The sequence below is a fragment of the Colossoma macropomum genome, unplaced genomic scaffold (genome assembly GCF_904425465.1).
Source record: "Colossoma macropomum unplaced genomic scaffold, Colossoma_macropomum, whole genome shotgun sequence".
NCBI classification, from domain to species: domain Eukaryota; kingdom Metazoa; phylum Chordata; class Actinopteri; order Characiformes; family Serrasalmidae; genus Colossoma; species Colossoma macropomum.
Genome location: NW_023494808.1, coordinates 3,700,855 through 3,724,901, shown reverse-complemented (window position 1 = coordinate 3,724,901; position 24,047 = coordinate 3,700,855). Strand labels below are relative to the sequence as shown.

Genomic DNA, 24,047 nt, shown 5'->3' with positions numbered 1-24,047 from the left:
ACAAACACTGCAATGACAAAATGTAACTAAGGCAACAAATATGAAAAAAAAATTGTAATAGCTGCATTTGAAGAATATAAGCAATAATAAAACCCTAAAGAAAAATTAGGGATATACTTTTATTATTCACCACCTACTCTTAACAGTGACCATCACAGTTCCATTCTGAGCTCCATGGTCATTCTGAGCTTCACAGTAGTACAGTCCAGTGTGGTCAGCACTGATGCTGATGATGCTGTAACTGTGTCCAGATCCTACAGGTGAGGTTCCACCTTCTTTAAACCAGGTGTAGATCTTCACAGGTGGGTATCCATCACTGCTGCAGGTCAGAGTCACTGAACTGCCCTCCGTTATTTCACCAGAGGGACTGATGGACACAGAGACGCTCTTTGGAGGATCTACAGATTAATATAAACTGATTTTTAATGTCAGATTTTATTTTTTTTTGTTGTTATTTTTTTATAATCACAGTTATTACAATAGTGTTTTTTCTTTCACTTGAGGTTCACCAAGAAAGATTTATCACATTATTCCATTTCTGCATCATTTTGAATTGCTTTTTTAAAAAGAAACTGTTAAACTCACATCTGACTCTGAGGTTGTGAGCAGTAGAGTTGAGATGTTGATATCCTCTTACAGCACAGCTATAACTGCCTGTATCCTCACTGCTGACTGTCTGCAGGTGGAGCTGGTTGTTCTTGATGGTCTTTGTGGTTAAAGGACGTCCATTTTTGTACCAGATGAATGTTGGGTCAGGCAGACTGCAGGTGGTTTTACATGCGAGATCTGCTGTTTCTCCCTCTGTCACTTCATAAAGAGTTTCTACATGGAGCTCTAAGACAGTAAGAGGACAATCAGATTAAGAGAGAAAAGCTGTAAAGTCAGTTTTCCTCATATATCAAAGTTGCATATAATGAAGCACATATTTTACTGCCAATTTTCCCACATGATAAAACTCACACTAACTAATTTACATGAAACATGCACTACCATATACAAATGTTTTGATAATGAGTCAATTAATAAGAAAATTATGTAGCAGTTACATGAGCCATAGAGGGAATTTGGGATCTGGCAGGAGTTGCACTGCTCCCCCTACAGGCAAACCTTGAATATCTGTATAGTTTTAAAAACAACATGAAAAGCAATTTCCTAAATATTTGAAAATAATATTATGTGAAGTGAATGAAATGTAACCTTTTTTCAGACGGTAGTGATGGGATGATTTGTGTACTGTGTTCTGCCTGGATACCATTGCAGTGGAGAGGCCCGCCAGTTCCTTTTAGGGCTTCATAGAAGAACTAATGTTTTCTGGCAACTAATACAATCCATTTTATTGCATTTTACCAATTTTTTTAATAGTATTAACTTCCTGTCTTATTGCTACATATTAGAAATGTTATAGTACTACTCCTGTTTCATCGTGAAGTTCAGGATGTAAACAAAGGAGTACAATTTTTTCAAATGCTAAACTGAAAAGAAAGAGGCTCTCAGCTTCTGCTGATAGTAAGATAGTAAATATATTTTTTAGTAAATATATATATTAAATATTATTTGCACTAATATCAATATTATGTCCCCGCAAATCACTACAAAAAGTTTAATGCTAACAGCAGGAGTTAGCATCATAGCTGACGTGTTTTTTCACAATGATTTGATGGAGTTTTGACAATTACGACCAGAGCTGAAGGCCGACCTCTAAGAGTCACAGTCTGACACCTGAACTGCAGTGTATGATGTGGATGCTACTGTTTTAGGTAAGCTGTTTTTTGTGTTTTAGAGATGGAGTTATTTAATATATCAGACTGAACTGTTACGTTTTCATATTGATCAGTGGATACATAATGAATACATGAATAAATAATAAATAAATATATAAATGGTCTAAAATTGTATGGAAAAAGTTGATACATTAAATTCTACCAAAACAAAAAAAACAAAAAAAAACAAAAAAAAATGAATGAAATTCTTAGAATCTATAGTGTAGTAATAACCCTGTCAGTTGAAGAAGTTCATATTATCCATAATTTGACATGGTGAGGGTCAAACAGGAAATGAGCAGATAAACTGAATCAGGTGTAAGAACCGATAAAATGATGTAAGAGTGAATCAGAACAGGAGCTGAACATCATTAGAGCAGATCAATAAAATCAAAAAAGCAGATGATTTAACTCACCTGTAACTCTGAGCTGAACTCCAGGTTTACCCAGCCATCTTTCTTTTTGTACATTTGTTATGATTCTGAAGCAGAACTGATGTTCATCCTTCTTCATTACATCATTCAGTTTGAGGGAGAAGTGTTTCTGTTCATCAGTGAAATATTCAACTCTGCCTGAATAATCTGGGTTTTTACTCAGATCAGTTGGATTGACCCATGGAACTGGTTCTATGAACCAGAAAGTCTCTGTCACTGTAAGACCTTCTGGGTGAGTATAAGTTCCATTCATAAACACTGTGGATCCTTTTAAAGCACATATTTCCCGTTGGTTGAACTTCACACTCCACTTTGTTCCAAAAGCTCCTGAAACATATGATGCATGAAAGAGCTGATTACAGAGTCTGGAGCCCATAGGACAGTCAGAGTTACTGTAGCTTACAGCTTCACTTCTCTCCTCTCCAACTCCAGCAGCTACTCTACAACACTGAGCTGATTCTGAGAGAAACCACAAAGCCCAACAAACACTGACTCACCGACAATCATGAGCAGAAAGATCAGAGGAAGAGGAGGAGCCATTCTGAGTGATCTCATCACAGCAACCTGGAGGATATTTTTAGTTAATGGCAGTTAAATTAAATGTTTCCAGATCTTCATCTAAAGTCCTGAAGAAGTCCAAAACTTTAAATGCTGACACTGTAATGAAGTCTGTGTTTCATTTAAACAGTTCTTCATTTTTTTTCATAATTGTATGTTACAGTAACCCAACTTGGAGGAACAAACATTTAGTACATTTTGAAAACAGCCATTAAAGTGACGTTTTAGTATTTATGACCAGCAGTTTCTTCACAAGTGAAGGTCTATACTGAGGGACATGTATCACCTTCTTTATTCAGAGCTATTCTTCCTCCCAAAATAATTCCACATGAGTTTAATCGATATTATTTGAGATTAAAAGGGTAGAAACATCAATCTAAACATAGATATCCAAATATGTCCTGTAGATAATGTTTCTCATAAACTATTAAAATGTTCTGAACTAAAGAAAACATCTTACCGTTCTGTAATGAGACTCATCTCCATCGTCCAAATGATAAATGGTGAGCACAGAGACAGAACTGAGATGATCAACTAGATGTGGTTCACACATTTACGTGTAAACTACTGCGCTCAGTTGAAATATGCAGACTTAATAAAATGGATCTTCCTGTGATAGGATGCATGTGACCTTCTTATCTGCAGTAAGAGATCTTTATCTTAAACGTCTGCAAAGTCTAGATTATCTCTTAGTGACACTGTGACGTTTTCTTTTCACATGTCTATTGAAGTTCTTTAAAAGTACACATATAATGATGTAGGACTTTATCCAGCTCCTTCTCTTCTCCTGCTACTGTATGAAGCAGTAATGATCACAGTATCATTGTGAACACACCCTCTTAACTTAGTCATGCACTGTACACTGGGGCAGAATCTCAGAAGCCATCTTAAAGGCCATGGAATTACTACATTATAACAAATGAAGGTTTTTTAAATTGAGTTGACACTTGAGGAATCAAACACGAGTGTTTATTTCAGCAGTAAACTGTTGCCAAAATATCACTGTAACCTGATTTATTTCCCTTTTCACCCCCATAAACACTAATAAAGCTGTATGTAAACCACAGCTATAAAACAGAAAGCTTAATATTTCAACACCACAACTTTCACTTTGTTCAAACTGAGATCCATGTATAAAACTACTCCATCTCCTAGAACTCACTGATGATACAGCTTCATTACTTCATTCTGCTAGCTTGATAGTTAGTAAACTAAAGGTTAAACAGCCAGTGAGAACAAAAAGATAATTACATTACACCTCTGCTCTGAAGCAAAGATTTTTACCAGTTTCTCCATTCAGGAGTCTGTTTAGTGTCTGTACTGTCACTTTAAGAGATGGTAGGGTTTGATGTCATCACTAGTCTCTGGATTGTCTGTTTGTGAGATAACAGGAAGAGGGTGCTGTTTTATCTGCTATGTGAAATTAGAGACTTAAACTGTATTGATGTCCACAAGCAGTTACACATTTTCATTCAGCTGTAAAACACTGATGAATTTGACCACAGGAAGAAGAGTTAATGCAAAGACAAATGCTAAGGGATCCTGATAAAACAACAAATCATGTATATAATAAAATGAGCCAAACATATAAAGAACTATTTTACAAGGCTGCATATTTTTATATCTTTTATTAAAGAAAAATGTCATAAACATGCAGAGGTGCAGAGATATGCAAGCTAAAGACTACATATTAATGAGAGAAAAGCAGATTAAAATACAAGCAAAGATTGAGATAAATATACATTGTACAACAATAAACATGTGCAGTTTCCTAAGAGAGCAAATAGTTTTGTCTGCATTGGTATCAGAAGCTCAATAATAGCCTTCTGACACAAATCAGTGCAGTGAGTCCAGCTCCTGAGGTGCTTATGAAGCTGTTCATGAACATGTTTACGTGTGTTGGAGATTAAAGCACACATGAAACTGTGCAGAGTTGGTCAACAGGTTTGGACCCCAACCACTGACCTACAACATGAAGCAGAAATATTTCATATTGACCTGTAGGGGGTGCTCTAACACTCTGTAATGACCCTACAGAGAAGCAGAGAGAAACAGACACAGAGAGGAAATTTACTCCTTTAACCTTCTGCCCCTGGTCAATGACCTGCAGTTTAAACTCTCATTATTCAATAAGTTTGTCCAGACTTCAGTTCCAGTGATGCATCTTAGTGTAGAACTGCTGACTGAAATGAGGCTCTGATTAAAGATCTGGTAGGACATTGTTTAGCCCGAAACAGAATCACTGAGCTGCTCTCTAATGACCACCTTTACCCACCAGATCAGAAACAGAGAAACAGACCTCAGATCATCTTCTACTCAGGATCAACATCAGGAGGACGTGGTTCACTGTTTGCTGCCCTCTAGAGGTGGAGATTTGTAATGACAGAAAAGAAAAGATCACATCCATAGAAATCTTAGAGGTGTGGAAGTGGGCAGTGATCGGGAGGCGGAGCAGTGAGCTCCCTCTTTCTCTCTCAGCTCAGGCTCTCATACTGACCTTAATGGGACACTGACGCTGGTTGGGCTTTGACAGAGTGGGCACCTTTTAAATGGTGGAAGAGGAAAGAGAAGAATAGCAGAGGGAGGGACGACCAGCAGTAGCCGAAAGAAGGACTGGAAAGTTGTTGTGTGAGAGAGTACAAGGAAAATGCTTACTGTAATTGTCAGAGTCCTTCATCTTCTAGGTTTAGCACATAGTGAGTTACACTGATATTTTACATTGTATGTTTTTACTCAAATAAATAAATAAGTAAATAAATAAATAAAACATTACTTAAAGCACCTTTGCAGGTCACACTCAGTTGTCTGTTGGTATCATTTGGTGTACATTACACAACTTGATATCTCATTGGTCTCAGTGTAACACCATGAACTGCTGTCAACAGTTACTAATGAATTCAGACATTGTAAACTTATTAAATTAATCTGAGAGTGTGTACAAAATGGAAATCAATAAACTGCTACAAATGAGTTTAATTGTTAAAGAAGCCTTTATTCACAGAAATCAAACAATAAAGAACAACAATAAAAAGATTGGTAAATAAAACACTGCTTAGTGCATGAGTAAAACATACAGATGGAGTTTTTAAAAATGATAAAGGTAATTGGAGTCACATGAAGATTTGGGTTTCAAATATATCTAAACCAAATAATGATATATATTACTACTAAATAATGAAATAATTCTAATCTCTAAACCATTAAACCTCTATACTACTGACAGTTTAGTTTTATGCATAGTAACAACAAAGAACAGCTCAACACTTCAGGAGTCCATCTATACCAATGGTCTCTCTCTCTCTCTCTCTCTCTCTCTCTCTCTCTCTCTCTCTCTCTCTGTCTCTCTCTCTCTCTCTCTGTATAGCATTTCTCAGCAGATCTAATCTTTTCTTACTGTGCTGTAAATCACTGAGGGATGTTCCACATTCTGAATTGGTGACCAACAAAACAAAGAAGGTGAAACTTTAACTTTTAGCACCTAAAAAAAACAGAAGTTCAAAATAAGTGAAATAAATCCCCCGGCAACCGAAAGGCATGACGACATGCACATCTAATGTTTACCTTTTAAATACCATGTGATATACCTGTACTTCACGAGCATTTCTCTTAACTTCTCTTTACTTTAACTGATGTTGATTATCACAGATTTTATCATGCAGTCTTAACAGTGACCATCACAGTTCCAAACTCAATACCCTTAGAAACAGTAACAAAAAAGTCTACAGCTGGAATCTGCATTTCCTCAACAGCAAACCACAGTCTTTTAGAATGGGTGACCACATTTCTCCCACTCTCACTATCAGCATTAAAACATCAAGGCTGTGTCTGATCACACCTGCTGTGCACCCTGTACACCAACCTGCATCGCCAAGCACAACTCCAGCACCATGATCACGTTTGCTAACAATACAACAGTAGTGGACCTCATTAATAAGAACATGGAGGAGTAGAGAGAGGAGGTGAAACTTCTCACAGAGTGGTGCAGTGATTTACCCTCATAAATTACAGTGTGAGGGTAAATCACTCTTATTTCTGGAGGGAATAAATATTCTCTTTAAATCTGAAGCACAGCCAGAATCAGGACCCAAACCTGGATGATGGTGGCCAACACTCCCAAACACAGTACCTTCCCAAACTGCTTTCACATAACCTGAAACATTAATATCACAAACTTGAAAAGGCAACTGAAAACCTTTACTCAGTGTTTTAGGAACTAAATACAACCTGGTTAAGCTTGTGCAAAGCATCATGGGAACAAAAGCATGCTCTAACACTACAATATTGGCATAAAAATGTGCATAAAAAGAGACTCTGAAATTCTAACATGAAGTTCAGAAACTGTTAATATGTGGTCCAGTTTGTCCACCTGTTTCTTTAAAGCCAGTGAGCACTCGAGCTGGTAATGAACTCCATAAATTTGTGAAAAAGCCTCTGATAAGCAGATCAAATCCACCTAAAAGTGGTCCAAACATGAACTTTAATGAAGAGATAAGACCTAAAAACTTGTTTTGTACGAAGGCCGTAACATGGTCAATGTCATAAATCTTTCTTTAGTTTGAATATTGACCTAAAAATAGTGCAGAATCTTCACTATTTTTTTACTTGTCTTCACTTTTCTTTCTTTTAATTTTTTCAAACTTCTAAATCTTCCCGTTTATTTTCAGGCTTAAAATGAAAATCATCCCAGATTTTCCATGTGGTCTTTTCTCAACAAGATTCTCTTCTTTTAAGATGGAACTTACATCATATGCTTCGCTCAGTAATGTCACTCATTAAAATGTCATCAAACTGTATCCATTCCTTCTATGTATTCTATATTTTAAACTTGTGATCTCTTATTTAACTGTTATCCACAGTTTTATTCACAGTTCCTCTAGTTTTGTTCTTACATTGTGATTTTTACTTTCTGACATTTTGTCTTATTTTATCATTTTACAGTTGTAATTTTGGGTCATAAATGAATAAAAGTTATATATTAAATGTTTTTATTAAATGTATATTTTCTTATTATTATTTTTATTTTATTATTATTCCTATGACTACATGTGACTGTATGTGTCAATTTGTACAATAAATATCCAGTTTCTCAGAGGAGAGAAACGGCGCCCTCCTCCTTTCAATTCACAAACTGCAGACAGAGACACCAGTGATGACGTCAAACCTCACAGACTCCTAAAGTGGTAGTAAAAACACTTATTATACCTCTGAATAGAAAATATTAAAGAAATATCTGGTAACATTTGAAAAATGTAAATAAATTTAAAATTTGCAAATAAAAACAGAAAGCAATGATGTGAAAATCATTTAAACTTTTAAATTTAAACAATTAAATATTTTTAATTAAAATAGCACAAAGAAAGCATATCAAATGTTGAAACTGAGAAATTGTTTTGTTTTATAATATACATACCCATATTGAATTTGATACCAGCAGCACATTTCAAAAAAGCTGTGATGGGGACGTGTTTAATGCAGTGCTGCCAGAGGGCCTGAAGTTCATGACCAGCCAGTATTGGTTTTCGGTCTTGTCCTTTACAAACAGAGATTTCTCTGGATTCTCTAAGTCTTGTGTTCTGTACATGATCTTTGCTCTTTTATGTTGAGAAACATTATCCTTGAATTGTTGCCCTATTTATCTGTGCAGTCTTTCACAGAGTGGTGAACTCCTCCCCATTTTTACTTCTAAAAGACTCAGCCTCTCTGAGATGCTCTTTTATACCCAATCATGTTACTGACCTGTTGCCAATTAACCACCAGGTGTTTTTCAGCATTACACAACTTTACCAGGCTTTTGTTACTCTGTCTCTACTTTTTTTAATTTTATTTTTTATATACATTTTAACTTATTATTTTTGAGTTGATAATAAATCATTAAAACATTAATTTATTTACATTAATAGGAATTATATCCAGCTCTTAGAGCATAACATCTGCTTATTCAACATATCAGCTTAATCAACATATCACTCCAATTCTTTTAAATCATTATAGGATGTTATGATATTTGGGTTATTACTCCAAAATAATGAAGTTCCACTAAGGTTACATGGTCTTAGCAGTTATTTTGTTATTGAAATCAATAAAGACGTTGGGGGAAAACTTCCTTCTTTGTTTCTTACGCATAATGTGTTTAAATGGTCAGGTGCAGTGTGATGTTCAGACACAGTTACAGGCTGCAATTACAGTGAAACTAAATGTTTTTGCAGCTGTCAAATCCAAACTTACTTTTCTCCATCTTGTTTCTCAGTTACTGTATCTCACATCAGGTGAAAATACCAGTTCATCAGAATAATCTGGATTGCTGCACTGAAATGATGACTAAATTACTGCATTATATTCACTTATAATTGTTCTATTATATTTACATGCATGCCCACCTACAGACAGTGTAGTTATACAGGAACAGATGAGATAAATATACTGAGATACACACAATCAACACAATCAGTTAATCACACACTGTTACTCTTATAGAAACCACAGACCTGACACAAACATCATAGGACATTCGTATTTATCTTACCATTTGGTTTATTAACATGTAGAAAATTAGCACATTATTTTATGACATTTTTTTTACTAACTAGTTACAATTATCTTATTATTTTGTAACAACCTAAAAATTAGCATTTTTTGTAAAGTACAGCCCCTTACTATAATATCACCATGTTATTACCCAATTATTACTGATCTGTAAAGTAATGCTGCGTTTCTGCTTTGTAGGTAAAAGTTTTCAGCATTTCAGCATACAGCAATACACTAAACTGGTTAATTTAGCTGCTAATCAGACTTGATGGAAACATTCAATCAGACTGATGCAGAGTAAACTGTGCAAACAGAAGATCATCACTGTTTGACATGTGTGTGGGGTTCTAACACTCTCTAATCAACCTACAGAGTCTCATGTAGAGAGAGACAGAGAGAGATTCATGCCCAGCTCCCTGGCCCTCTTCTCTCTCAGTCTACCCACTATGTTTATGTGGAGGGTTCATCTTATTGAGGGCTGTTCCAGAATAATAAGAAAGGAGTGGAATTGAATTATAAAATCATCTGATAGGAAGAAAATACTCATGTAGATTTACTACAACATTCAACAGAAGTGCAAAATGTTTAACATGATGAAACAGCATCAAACACACATCAGCTCCACTCACTGTTTAGTCAAATATGACTTCTGTTTATGTGCAAAAGGTTTGGGGCATTTTTCTCACAAGGCCGTTTCACAAATTCACAGAATATGTGAAATAATGAAAGATGAAAGATATCTACCATTTTGGTGAGAAAAAAGCTCCAAGCCTTGTAAACATATCCAAAAACAATGTTTGAATAGATATAGTGAGGTGGAACGAACCTTTGCATGCTGTTTTATCCACCTTTCTAATCATGTTGTGCTTCCACAGTGTGTTACACTTTGGTGAGGTCAGCCAAATGCAGACATGTAGGGTGAGAGACCTCGAGGTCAGCAGGTTTAAAAGCTTTTGAGACAGATTTGTGTGACATACAGACTGTGCATGTACTGTAACTGGTGAAATATCTAGAGATCATATCTGTATTGTAACTCACATCTGAATATCTTCTTCTCCACCATGTTGACCTGAGAGCTGTAAACAAACCCATCCACTCTGACTGGTCCTAGACTTCATCTCAAGGAATTGTGGGAATGCAGGTGAGGAACAATCAGACTGGATGGGTTTGTTTACAGCTGCCAGACAAATGTGGTGGAGATAAGAATCACATGAGGACTGTATATCACAGGTGTGCTAGTTGAGACAGAGCTAATATTGATGTTTATTGTTTTATTGTGTAGTCTGGTAGCACTTTACTAGAACCCTGCTACATAACACTGACATAACCATCCATAAACATGTCATTGAAGATGCTGTCATTATTTGTCATATTTGTCATACAGATTCTGTTCAGTATAACATTTTATGACATTGTTATGTTAATTCTGGTAATTGTCATGACAGATACCATAATGTTTGATGTTATGACAGTTTATGTCACATGCTGATTTTAGCTAAGTGTACTCTAGACAGCCTTTATGACATCTGAACATAATCTACCCTGATAGTCGGTCTCAGAGCAGCTCTCCCAGTTCAGGAAACAAACATGCATGAACACACACTCAAAACAAACAAACCAAGAACTAAACTACAGCCTAACATCACAGAGTGTTCACATCCAACAACACTGAAAAGATGATAAATAATTTAGACCTCAAATTGACGAGTCTTGCACGTGAACATTCAAATGGAGGAGGAGGAGGATTGGCTGAGGAAGTAGAGGCCAGAATGAGAGTTGAGGACGGACAAGCTAATGTTATTTTTTTATTTTTTTTCTTGTTATTCACGGCCCTTCAGATTAAATTCCAACCATATATAGATTTAATTTCTACCACGTGCACTTTGATGTTTGATCTGTGTCGGTGCATCAGTTAGTTCACAAGTGTTTTCTTTTCCAGCAGCAGGTTTGTGAATGTCTGTGTTATCAGTCAGGCTTTGCTGCAAAAAGATGATTTATTCTGATTCAGAATCAGTTTTGTACACATTCATAACGACTTTAACTGTTAGATTAGAAACAGTAAAACTGATCTCAGATCATTTTCTACCCACAAGGACAAATGCATTAAGGAGGAAGTGGCTGACTGGTTACTAAGATGGTGTTAAATTCTGTGGTTTCCAAGACGGGCCAGAGAGGAGGGTGGACTACAAATGAAAGAAAATGAGAGCAAGAGTGAGAGTGAGAGAGAGAGAGAGAGAGAGGGAGAGAGGGAGGGAGGGAGGGGAGGGAGGGAGGGAGGGAGATGGTTGGGCCTCTGTCACTTCAGGAAGTCTTAAAGCTCTCATGATAAAGATAAGCATCATGTACATTGTTTGCTTTGTCATTTTTAAACTGACCTGTTAGATATTTGAATCATGACCATCATCTGGATCATCATCTTCATTCTGACACCTGGTGAGTTTTTCCTCTCACATCTGTGAGTGACAGTCAGTTCAGACTGATATCAGTGGTTCATAAACAGAGAAACAAATACAATACATTTTCCTGTGTGGCCAGTGAGATATTGATACTAAGAGGTGAATTAAATTTGTTATCTCTAAATATTTTCTTTAGATGTCCCTACTACTGTCGCTCAATCCACATATTCTCCTCCATCAGTGCAGACACAATCTACACATCTCTCCAGTTTTCCATCCACAGGTATGAGCTCTTTGTCTCAGTCTGTTTTCTCACTTGTATATTCATCAGATCATCCATCCAACCAAACTATTATTCCCTGTTGATATATTATAACTTTTGTACAATGAACTAAGATTAATTCATCCCCACAGATTAACGGAAGGTCTCATTACATTTACATTTATGGCATTTGGCAGACGCTCTTATCCAGAGTGACTTACAGTGTGATCATTTTACACAGGTAGGCGAAGGTAGTGTTAGGAGTCTTGCCCAAGGACTCTTATTGGTATAGTGTAGGGTGCTTGCCTAGGTGGGGACTGAACCCCAGTCTACAGCGTAGAAGGCAGAGGTTTTACCCACTACACCACACCAATCATTTAAAAAAAAACACACACATTTTGTATCTCACTGAATTGTTTTAGTGTAATAACAATAAAACATGATAATTGAATCAAGACACATTTTCTGCTCTCACACATTTCTACCTACTTAAACCTATTCAATTATTAGGTATTACATGCAAAAGTGACAGACTGACACTGTCACTTTTTTTTATGTTTTTTCTTCACTACAGGTTAAAGTAATACAGAAGAGTTTATTTACTCTATATAAATGACTTCATTACATGTTACAAAACACAGACCACTGCACAAGGTCACTGCTGGTGCTCATGTATAGCTGAGGTTTTATCTTTTCAAATCAACTGTGAAATTATACCATTTTTTTCTACATTTCTGTATAATTCAATCAAGAAGAAAGTCAGAGTGGTTTGGTGTGAAATGGTTTATTATACAGAAACTTACAGACTGATTCCTTCAGAGTGGTGATGAGAGAAACCAGGGATTGCAAGGTGTACAAATATAGACATTTTAATAACTATACAAAAACATTTGTGTCTCCTTCTGTTGTGCTGATGACATTTCTGTAAGGTGGCTTTTACAGGCCTTAAACTCTACAGGCGTCTGGTTCCTAAAATCAGTCTGACTTTGTTTGATCTTAATGATGAGAGCCTGATTAATGAATGAAATAACTAAAGTTTAGAGTGTCTCTGTTTTCTATTCCACAGGAAGTTCTGCTGACAGTGTTTTCTTCCACTCCACTCCATCACTCTCGATCAATACATATGTGGATTCCAGGCTCACTCAACTGCCTCCTTCTCCTGATACAAGTAGGTTTATAAAACTCTACTGATCTCATCTGGGTCTTTTTTCTACCCACCCTGTGAGATTTATTTCTACCCCTTTATTCTTGGCTTCTGCAGAACACAATCATGTTAGAGACTTGCCAACACAAGAATCTTTACTGGCAGCATTTTTATGAATGTTCATAGTTTATGAACAAATAAAATTAGTCAAATGGTTCTTTAATCAGAGGAATACTGAGAATATTTAACTCAGCCAGCCTGTCCATGTGGGGCTGATGTAGGTTTTAACTGGGTTGTGTGTGTTTTACCTGAGCCTGAGCTTGTAGAGGGTTATGAACATGAGCTAACAGTTAGGCTACAGTCATGGACCTCATTGGGGTCACAGTGGTTGGCCCAGTTAAGCTTCCCATTCTTATCCATGTGAGGGTCTCACATGGGCCCTATTTGCAATAATTGATTGATTCATTGTTGTTTCTGGTAGATGATAATGTCCTGTATGTTTTTTTTTCATAAAATTATGAATATAACACAAATATGGCAGAACTTAAACCTGATTATAATGTATAGTCTACTAATGTCTCTGCTTTTCCAGCCTGATTCCAACTGGCTGAGTTTTCCTGCAGTTAGTTGTCTAACATTGTTTTTCTTAGCTGTAAGTAAGTATATGTTTTAATAATTTATATTTTGTTGATGCAAGGAGCTCAATTAAATTACATTTAATTAAAATCAGGTTCATTTGGAGTTTTAATACAAATATATAAAGAATATGCTGTGCAATATGCAATTTGTCAGATAGCCAGAGAGTTATTTGCTTAATAATTCACTGAAAATTGCAACATACAAAAAAAGTTATTTGGATGCATTTTATCAGCTTTGACAGCTCATTTTAAAGCTAGGATTGTCCAAAGTAGCTTTAAGCTCAGTGTGGATAAGTGACTGTAAACCCATTGTTGGAAAATACCATTTTTTTGCAGCAAAGGCTGCATATAAAGTGTTATCTGTATTTATCAAGTCATATTATTTGTATGTGCCACAATTATATATTTATGAAACAAAAAGGTGAAATTAATCAAAATACTGGCTCTGAGATATTTAATCAACTTTAAAAAAATCTAAAAATATTGCTACTTGCAGATACCTTACTGAATGTTGTAACTTATCACAATAATCACACTTTAAAGTTGACAGTTTTTTTTTCTGTTTTTCCTTTTTTTATAAAATCTGAAACAGAAGAGTTGTAGTTTACTACACTGTTATTAAGATGGAAATATCACAAGATTACTTCTGTATTTTTAGTGAAGTGCACTAATGAAACTACACTGACTTGACATTCTGTGTTTGATTATGCTGTGATTGAAAAGTGATGCCTGTTGACAAATACACATTGTGGAAGGGTTGGTGCCATTTAAAGATAATCTAAAGATCAGAAATTTGCATGTTGGCCAATGTAATTCATGTGATCACATATCTGGGGCCCAGGTTTATGGCCCATTTTGCCCATAAGAGCTCCACTTGCAGCCAATTTTGGCTCCATTAGTGGCCCACATGGGTTAATATGCACAAGGTTTCATATGAATTAATCATTGTGGGGCCCAACTGGGTTGCCTAAAGGGGTCCTAACTGCCAGCCTACTGTTAACCCCTGAGGGAGACCCAGATGGACATGTTGGCTGGGAATGCTTTAGGAGGGTCAGCTAAATATCTATAATCTTGGCACTTGAACTCTGTTTAATCTCTGATTCCAGGTTTCATGATTCTGTATATCTGTGTTTCACTGCTGGTCTCAGGAATCGCACTTGGTGTTTTGGTCTTATTCTGTAAATGCAGAAAGCCTCAAGGTACATTAGCCAGTTTCTCATCTGCCACATTTGAGTACAATGTTCCCTATTTTACATGCTCTGCTATTATGCTCTCTTTGTCATGAAACATGTAGGCAATGTTATTTCAGTATTGATGATTTCCATGATATACTCAGAAAATAATATTGTGATGTATTTTAGCCCTTTCCTATACAAAAAATAAGCAAACAACAACAACGACAATGTCAACAACAAAACTATTATTTATTGATTTTTCATTTAGAGGTTCAAAGCTCAATTACAACTCAAAGAGATGCCGAAAGAAACGCGGTAAGTCAAAAGTGAATATTTGAAATACATATAATATGTGATCATTATACTGGTAATGATATTTGGTAAATTTTATAGGATGTAATTGATTATGAAAATGACGCACCTGGAAATCAACAATCCATGACAACGAACCCAGTCTACCAGAGCCTAAACTCCAACACCAATCTATCAGATTCAGTCTATCAGAGCCCCAACCCCAACACCAACCTATCAGATTCAGTTTATCAGAGCCTAAACTCCAATGCCAACCTATCAGATTCAGTCTATCAGAGTCTAAACCCCAACACCAACCAATCAGATTCAGTTTAGCAGAGCCTAAACCCCAACACCAACCAATCAGATTCAGTCTAGAAGAGCCTAAACTCCAACACCAACCTATCAGATTCAGCCTATCACAGCCTAAACCCAACACCAACCAATCAGATTCAGTCTACCAGAGTCTAAACCCCAACACCAACCAATCAGATTCAGCCTGCCAAAGCCTGAACCCCAACACCAACCAATTCAATCCAGTCTTTCAGAGCCTAAAACCCAACAGCAACCAATCAGCTTCAGTCTACCAGAGACTAAACACCAACACCAACCGATCAGATTCAGTCTAGCAGAGTCTAACCCACCCAAAAAATATCAAGCCTTAATCTCAAGCCTGGTTTAATCTGGATGTGATAAATCCAAGTTAAAGCTTGTATCATTTTATCATTTTTTTGTGAGGACATGAGTACATCACTGCCATTCTCAGGCCGGAAATTAAGCTATGTCTTTCTTGTTTTTCCCACCAAGTTTAACATGTTTGAGGTTCCTATTTCTAAAATACTTGTGTCCTAAATGTCAGTTTGGCAGTGTGGCATAATTTGTATAATATTACTTTCACTGAACATGCCTGTTATCTTTTATTTCTATGTTTATTCATTTTGTACATTTTGTCTGCTTTTGAAGTACGAAATCACAGTAAATTTCTCAGCAGTCTAATGTTCACTGTGGTGAGTAAAGATTTCCAATAAAACATGCAGCATTCTTAATTTTGAAGAAATACACAGTTAACAACATGACATTACAGAAAGTGAGTGTGGATAGATTTTATCAGACTCGTTTGCTCTTTTTATCCAGTATGAACATCAGCATAATCTTCTTATATTAGGTCCAGTGCTGATATTAATACTGATACTCCATCTCTACTAAAATCACAACATAGATTCATACTTTTTTGCAGCCTTTCATTCATATTCCAAATTATTCTTATTCCAGGTTGTGTTGGATGTAAAGCTGTACATGTTCTAATTAATGAAACTCATTGTTGATTTTCTCATTGTTCAGAGGCTGCTGTGTGTTCAGAACACTGATCACTCGGATTAATGAACTCTAACTCTCCACTCTCTCTAATGCTAATGCAGCAGTCACCACCTTCACCCAGAGCACTGCAGAACCTGCAAAGCTCAGTTCCACTGTACAACATCTGGTAGAGTCTTCTGTAGAGAATCAATGACCTTTAGCATTATTTTTACATCCTCTGACATTTTCAATTTGATTATTTTTACTCACATAAAAAAAAAAAACAAACATGAGGCACATTTGCATGTCTCTTTGCTCTGTTGGGATTTTGGTGTACATTCAATTTGATAATGTTTACAAAATGGAAGTAAATTAACTGCTACATTATTTTAAGCAAAATTATCTGTATTCACAGAAATCTTTGGACAGGACAATGTCTTCAGAGTTCATATCTCAAAAGTCAAATTAGGATTTAATACTTATGCAGAAAAAAAGTTACCAATAAGCCACAGTGACAAGAAACGTTACTAAAAAAAGACACCGCATACTGCATAATTTAAGAAAAGATAAAACAGATAAATGGAGATGAATGGAGATTTGGGTTTCAAATACATCTAATCCAACTAATGATTTGATATTTATTAAAAGTGAAAAAAAAGAAACAATATTAAACTGTAAAGCTTTAATCCTCTTTACTACTGACAATTTCATGCACAGTGACAACAAAGAATAGCTCAACGCTTCAAGAGTTCATCCATACCAATTCTCTCTCTCTCTCTCTCTCTCTCTCTCTCTCTCTCTGTATAGCAGTTCTCAGCAGATCCAATCTTTTCTTACTGTGTTGTAAATCACTGAGGAATCTTCCACATTCTGAGTTGGTGACCTACAAAACAAAGAAATTGGAACTTTAACATTTAACCTCTAAGTAACAGAAGATCAAAATACGTTTATAAGAACAAACCACAGCTTCACACTTTCCCATCTTTAATAAACATGTTCTCCACTACACTACATTTATTTAACAACACAAACACATTTTTTGTCCAGCAGATGATGCTGAGATGAGACCTGAATTATTCAAACAGTTCAGAGACCTTTTGCTGACAAAACAGCAGCTGCACCTGAAACAAAGTTCTGCCTCTGAAATTTCACTGTAAATCTAAATGCTTTTTCTAACACTGTTAAACTGGTCACAGTGCTGAGTTCAGCTGATATTAAACCATAGCTAGCAAGAAATAAACACAATACCTTTGTACATATTTTATCATAATATTATGCTACATCATTTTAGTTTAGAATTATCATCCCTTTATCATGTCTTCTCAAGAAAATAGCTGTAAACAAGTGTATCAAGCTAATAACTGGATAATCTAACTGGTAACTAAAGTTAAACATTTCTAATATAAGATTTCATTAACCAAGCAAGGGAAAATTTGGGAACTGGAATGCACACTGCACACTACTGCAAGATTGGTGCTAATGCAACACGGGAAACCTCATAAATGTGCATAAGAGAAATATTTTGTTTCTAAGCCTTAATTTTTTTTTCTTTTCCAAAAAAAGTTTCTCTGGGCAGCTTTATATAAAAGCTCAGTAGAACTCACCCAGTGGCAGCAGTTCGGTGGAGGAATGTAAGACTGGCATATTGGGGCTCCTCCTGCTGGTCAGTGCTGGTCACATCATCATTCTGAATCCCGACTGTTGCATTAAGAACATCAGCAGCTCCAGAGTCAGCAGAAGCAGCAGCCTCTACAGGACTGTGTGTAACAGTGCTGTAGAGGACATCATCCTGAGAGTGAAGCATTCATGGAGAACAGTTTAAATGTCTAATGTTCTAAAAATGTGGCAGAAAAGTCTCTTATCTCACAAACACTTTCTTGAAGTGTTCAATTTTTTATTTTTATTTTTTTCCTATGGTTCTCAAATGTTAAATTAATACAGACTGCAAGTGAAACTGTCACCTACTAGTGACCTTATATTATATAAGGTCATTCGGATTGTGGCCAACTTACCTGAATTGTATTATATAGTACTAATATTATTTTATGAGTTCAGTCCATGCCTTCACCATGGTGGTAGTATGAGGGAAGACTAATTGAGGGAGAGAGGGCGAGAATTCTGAGAACCTGGGCTGGAGTTCTAGGAAGCTTCTACCTGTATTTAGAAGGCCAGCCACCAAACCCCCCCCACCCCCCAATATCTGTAGTGGGACTGATGTAGGATTGAGGAACATGGAGGAAATGGGGTGGTGGTGGGGATTGCGAACATTTGTCACAGGAACCAAAGATGAGGATGTGAATTTATAAGTTATAACAAAACTACATTTTGGGAGTTCAGACTATGCCTTTAACATGTGGTGGATGACTGGATTTCTGGGCAGCTTCTGCCTGTAGCTAGAAGACTAGACCCCAAAAACTCCAGGATGAACTCAGAAATTGTTGAGGTCTAGGACTGAATGATCTCCATGTGATGAGAAGGACAGATGTTTTTCAAGAGCTGATCTGAAATGACAAAAACTGTAGCAAATTGGGTAGAAAAAGGAAAGATTTGAGGCATAGTAAGATTACACAGGTCTACTTTGATTTACTTTGGGAATAATAAAAATGATATGACTTACATCTGACTCTGAGGTTGTGAGCAGTAGAGTGGAGATGTTGATATCCTCTTACAGCACAGCTATAACTGCCTGCATCCTCACTGCTGACTGGCTGCAGGTGGAGCTGGTTGTTCTTGATGGTCTTTGTGGTTAAAGGATGTCCGTTTTTGTACCAGATGAATGTTGGGTCAGTCAGACTGCAGGTGGTTTTACATGTCAGATCTGCTGTTTCTCCCTCTGTCACTTCTTCAGGAGTTTCTACATGGATCTCTAAGACAATAAGAGGACCATCAGATCAGGAGAGAAAAGCTGTAAAGACAGTTAACCTTATTCATCGAAGTTAGAAACGAGTGTAGAAACGAGTGCAGGTTTAACTAAACTGAATGAAGTTTGATGTTCTCTGCTTCTGATTCAGGAAACTGCTGTACACACACAAAACAAGCAGTGATTTGTGCACAATTGATAATCATCTTCAGTGCAGTGAAACAAGAGAGTCCTTTATTCATAAATAATTTGCAACAGGCCATGCCCCATTAGGCTCTCAGAAACAAATAACTTACATGAAAGGTAAAAATTCCTGCAGATTTTTTTGAAAGTGAGCTAATAAAAAAATAATATTCAGCAGCTCATGAGCCATTGGTAGTGTTTAGGATTAAGTATCAGGACAATTGCTCCCCCTACTGGCCAAAGACTAAATATCTTTATATTTGTTATGATTAAAAGAAGTGAAAAAGTGAGCTTTTTTTTCAGATAGTAAAGTGATGTGATTAGTTAGTGTGATAAATTTGATAAAACACTGGCTGCTTGAGTGATATTGCAGTAAAAGAGCTTCTACTGTACTAAACTAGTAGTACTATATATATATATATATATATATATATATATATATATATATATATATAGTATGCTTTACTACATTAGCCATGTTTTGTATTTTGTGAAAGACATTATTTTGTACATTAATAGTATAAAGCTAAATACAGTGGTGTGAAAAAACGTTAGCCCCCTTCCTGATTACTTTTTCACACAGGGCCCTGTAGGTTCGGATTTATTTTTCCCTTAATAATAAAGACCATCATTTATAAACTGCATTTTGTGTTTTGTTTGTGTTATCTTTGTCTAATATTTAAATTTGTTTGGTGATTTGAAACATTTAAGTGTGATAAACATGCAAAAGAATAAGAAATCAGGAAGGGGCAAACACTTTTTCACACCACTGTATCTTAAATGGAATGTATATATAAAGCATTTTTTAAATAAGTGCACACAAAATTATTAATGTTATTGAAAATAATTGCTCTTAATGTTCAAAACTGAATGATTGTTCTTAAAATCAGTGACTAAAGAATAAGCCTATAATCTTAAAAGATTAATAATTATTCTTTGATTTGACAGTGATAGTATCAAAAAGAAATTGAGCAGACAAACTGAATCAGGTGAAAGAACAGATAAAATGATCTAGGAGTGAATCAGAATAGAAGCTGAACATCATTAGAGCAGATTAATAAAATCAGTGATGAAAAAATAACATGGATATTCAGAGCAGTCATGAATAAGAAACATTAGTCTGAAACCAGAACTGTGTCTTATAGCTGGACAATGGGATGATTAACTCACCTGTAACTCTGAGCTGAACTCCAGGTAAACCCACCCATTTTTCATATTCTACATTTGTTTTGATTCTGAAGTAGTACTGATGCTCATCCTTCTTCATTACATCACTCAGTTTGAGGGAGAAGTGTTTCTGTTCATCAGTTAAATTATCGACTCTGCCTGAATAATCTGGGTCTTTACTCAGATCAGGCTTCTTATCTAGGTCTACAGTCCAGAAAGTCTCTTTCACTGTAAGATGTTCTGGGTGAGTATAAGTTCCATTCATAAACACTGTGGATCCTTTTAAAGCACATATTTCCTGTTGGTTGTACTTCACACTCCACTCTGTTCCAAAAGCTCCTGAAACATATGATGCATGAAAGAGCTGATTACAGAGTCTGGAGCCCATACGACAGTCAGAGTTACTGTAGCTTACAGCTTCACTTCTCTCCTCTCTAACTCCAGCAGCTACTCTACAACACTGAGCTGATTCTGAGAGAAACCACAAACCACAACAAACACTGACTCACCAACAGTCATGAGCAGAAACATGAAATGAAGAGGAGGAGCCATTCTCAATGATCTCATGACAGCAGCCTGGAGGATATTTTACATAATGACATTTATGAACAAAATGTTTCCAGATCTTCATCCAAATTCCTTAAGAAGTGCAAAACTTTAAATGCTGACACTTTAATGAAGTCTGTGTCTTATTGAATCAGTTATATTTTTCTTCATAACTTTAAGTTATGGTAACTTGACTCTGAAGAACAAAAACTTACTACGTTTTAAAAACAGCCTTTAAAGCGAGTATTTATTCCCAGCAGGTTCTTCACAGTTGTAGGTCTATACTGAGCATCTTCTGCTATTCTGCCCGCACAGTGTAGATATAAGGCACCACATTTTGTTCTTCAGGTGATAACAGGACATGAAATGCATTTTGTTTGTCGAATATTTGTTTTTTTTTTATTATTATTTCTTAAGCATCATATGAACACACATGATGCTTATGAAATTCCCCAAAATGTTTTCCCCAAAACAATTCTTCATGAAACAATAAAGTTAAATGAAACTTCCTTGAAACTGGAACAATAGAAACATCAATCTACACACAGATACCCAAATATGTACTATAGACAATGTTTCTCATACACTATGAAAATATGCTGAAGTAAAGAAAACATCTTACAGTTCTTTAACAAGGCTCATCTTCAACGTCCAAATGATAAATGGTGAGAACAGAAACAGAACTGAGATGTAAAACTAGGTGTGTTTAACATGTTTAACTGTAAGCTACTGCGCTCAGTTGAAATATACAGACTTAATTTGCATCTTTCTGTCATAGGATGCATGTGACATTCTTAGCTGCAGTAAGAGATCTTTATCTTAACCTTCTATAAGGTATAAATTATCTTTCAGTGACACTGTGACCTCTTTTTGTTTTACATGTCTATTAAAGTTCTTTAAAATTACATAAAATGATATAGGACTTTATCCAGTTCCTCCTCTTCTCCTGCTACTGTATGAAGCAGTAATGATCACTGGTCTGTTTATCAGGGCTGATCTCAGTACAGTGTTACCCACTTGAAAGAATAAACATCATCAGATCATCTGAAGAACAGAGTGAGTTAATCTGCTGCACGTTCCAGTATCATTGTGAACACACTATCTTAAGTTGGTCATGCACTGTAGGCTGGATGAATCTCAAAAGGCCATGTTATTACTACATTATCAGAAATTATTATTATTTTTTAAATGAGATGACAGATGAGGAATCAAGTGAACATGAGTGTTTACTTCAGCAGTAAACTGTTGCCTAAATGTCACTGTAACCTAATGTATTTCCCTTTTTACCACATAAATACTAACAAAACTGTTTATAAGCCACAGCAATAAAAGAGAATTCTTAATATTGAACACCACAACTTTCACTTTGCTGTAGTTACACTGAGATTTATGTATAAAACTACTCCATCTGTAATAATTGCCTGATGATGCCCACAGAGGGCGTTGGCGCGAGGTGCCATACGTTCTAGGAACTCCAATTCCCAGAATCCTTTGGGCTGATTAGGCCCAACCTGACACACCTGTGGACTCCTCTACTTAAGGCTGTGACAAACAGCAGCCCTTTGTCACACTTTTGTTGAGGGGTGACCGGTATGGTATGCAGCCCAGGTGGGCATTTAAACAAAAAGAAAAGGAAAGAAGGCTGGAAAAAATAAAAAAAGAGAGAAATTAACCCAAAACTACGTAAAAACCAAAAGAAGGCTTAAACAAGAAACAGTTCTAAGCTGTACAGAAGTTTTCCAAAGGGGTTTGATCCTCAAAGAGCAAACAGGTGAAGCATAGTCTGAAGTTTGCCTTCCTCTCATAACGTGAATAAAGTCTGGAGTAGCTCAGTTACTGCTGTGGACACTGATCATAACAAGCTATTTGACTTAGGTTAATGTCTTACCTGACAGTCTCACAAGCACCCGACGTGTCCGCTTCACTGGAGCTTCATAACCGAGCCATTTCTCTGGGAAAGGATGTTCTGGTGTTGGTTTCTCCTCCACAAAATGGTAAGAGCAGACATGTGGAGGTTTTAAACGTAGCGACTTTGGCCACAGACGCAGGTCCTCTTCTTTGGAAGGTGGTGGAGGTGAGTTATATGGTACCCCATAACACTCTGACTGTTTGTTGTTGTGTTCGTAACACTGCTGTTCAAGCAAAATATGCCTCTTCTTCCAGTTATTGTGACGCCCTCTAACTGAGCATATTACACTACTCATAATCTCTTATCTCTGTGGTCTAATGATAATCAATGGAACAGCAGTCGCAGGGGAAGTTCTAACACAAAGTAAACAAAGATGGCCCCACCTCTGTTGTCATGGAAAATAGGGTGAATAAGAGAGTAATTGTGAGAGGTTTCCATTGTGACATCATTTGTATCAATTCGAATTTTCAGAACGTTCTGCCACTCATTCCTTTGGGGGGAAAAAAGCCTTTTAATGACTGCTGTGCAGAAACTGTAATAAAACATCAAGGCTGTGTCTGATCACACATGCTGTATACCCTGTACACCAACCTGCATCTCCAAGCACAACTCCAACTCCATCATGAAGTTTGCTGATGATACAACAGTAGTGGACCTCATGAATAATAACATGGAGGAGTAGAGAGAGGAGGTGAAACTTCTCACAGAGTGGTGCACCAACAACAGTCTCTCCTTCAATTTAAGCAAAACCAAATAGATGATTGTTGATTTCAGGAAGGGGAGCAGAGTCTGAACGTTTTGGATTTATTGCTTATTTATTGTTTTTGTACTCATTGTGTGTGTGAGTGTGTGTGTGTGTGTGTGTGTGTGTGTGTGTGTGTGTGTGTGTGTTTATCCCAATAG

The 24,047-nt window shown here is 36.4% G+C and overlaps 2 protein-coding genes across 2 annotated transcripts; both read right to left on the bottom strand.

The window, feature by feature from the left end:
- Positions 1 to 126: 126 nt before the first annotated feature.
- LOC118797733 (B-cell receptor CD22-like) lies at positions 127 to 3,316 on the bottom strand. The gene is made up of 5 exons (XM_036557001.1): positions 3,213 to 3,316; positions 2,692 to 2,758; positions 2,177 to 2,521; positions 586 to 834; positions 127 to 398 (listed from the first exon to the last, which is right to left on the bottom strand). The coding sequence occupies exons 1-5, from the start codon at positions 3,303 to 3,305 to the stop codon at positions 127 to 129; spliced, it is 1,026 nt and encodes a 341-aa protein (XP_036412894.1). The 5' UTR covers positions 3,306 to 3,316.
- Positions 3,317 to 4,764: 1,448 nt separating this feature from the next.
- Positions 4,765 to 23,439, bottom strand: LOC118797732. Its single transcript, XM_036556999.1, has 5 exons — positions 23,124 to 23,439; positions 20,693 to 21,028; positions 19,320 to 19,345; positions 18,084 to 18,268; positions 4,765 to 4,783 (listed from the first exon to the last, which is right to left on the bottom strand). Exons 1-5 carry the CDS (start codon positions 23,437 to 23,439, stop codon positions 4,765 to 4,767), a joined length of 882 nt encoding a protein of 293 aa, XP_036412892.1.
- Between the last annotated feature and the right edge of the window lie 608 nt (positions 23,440 to 24,047).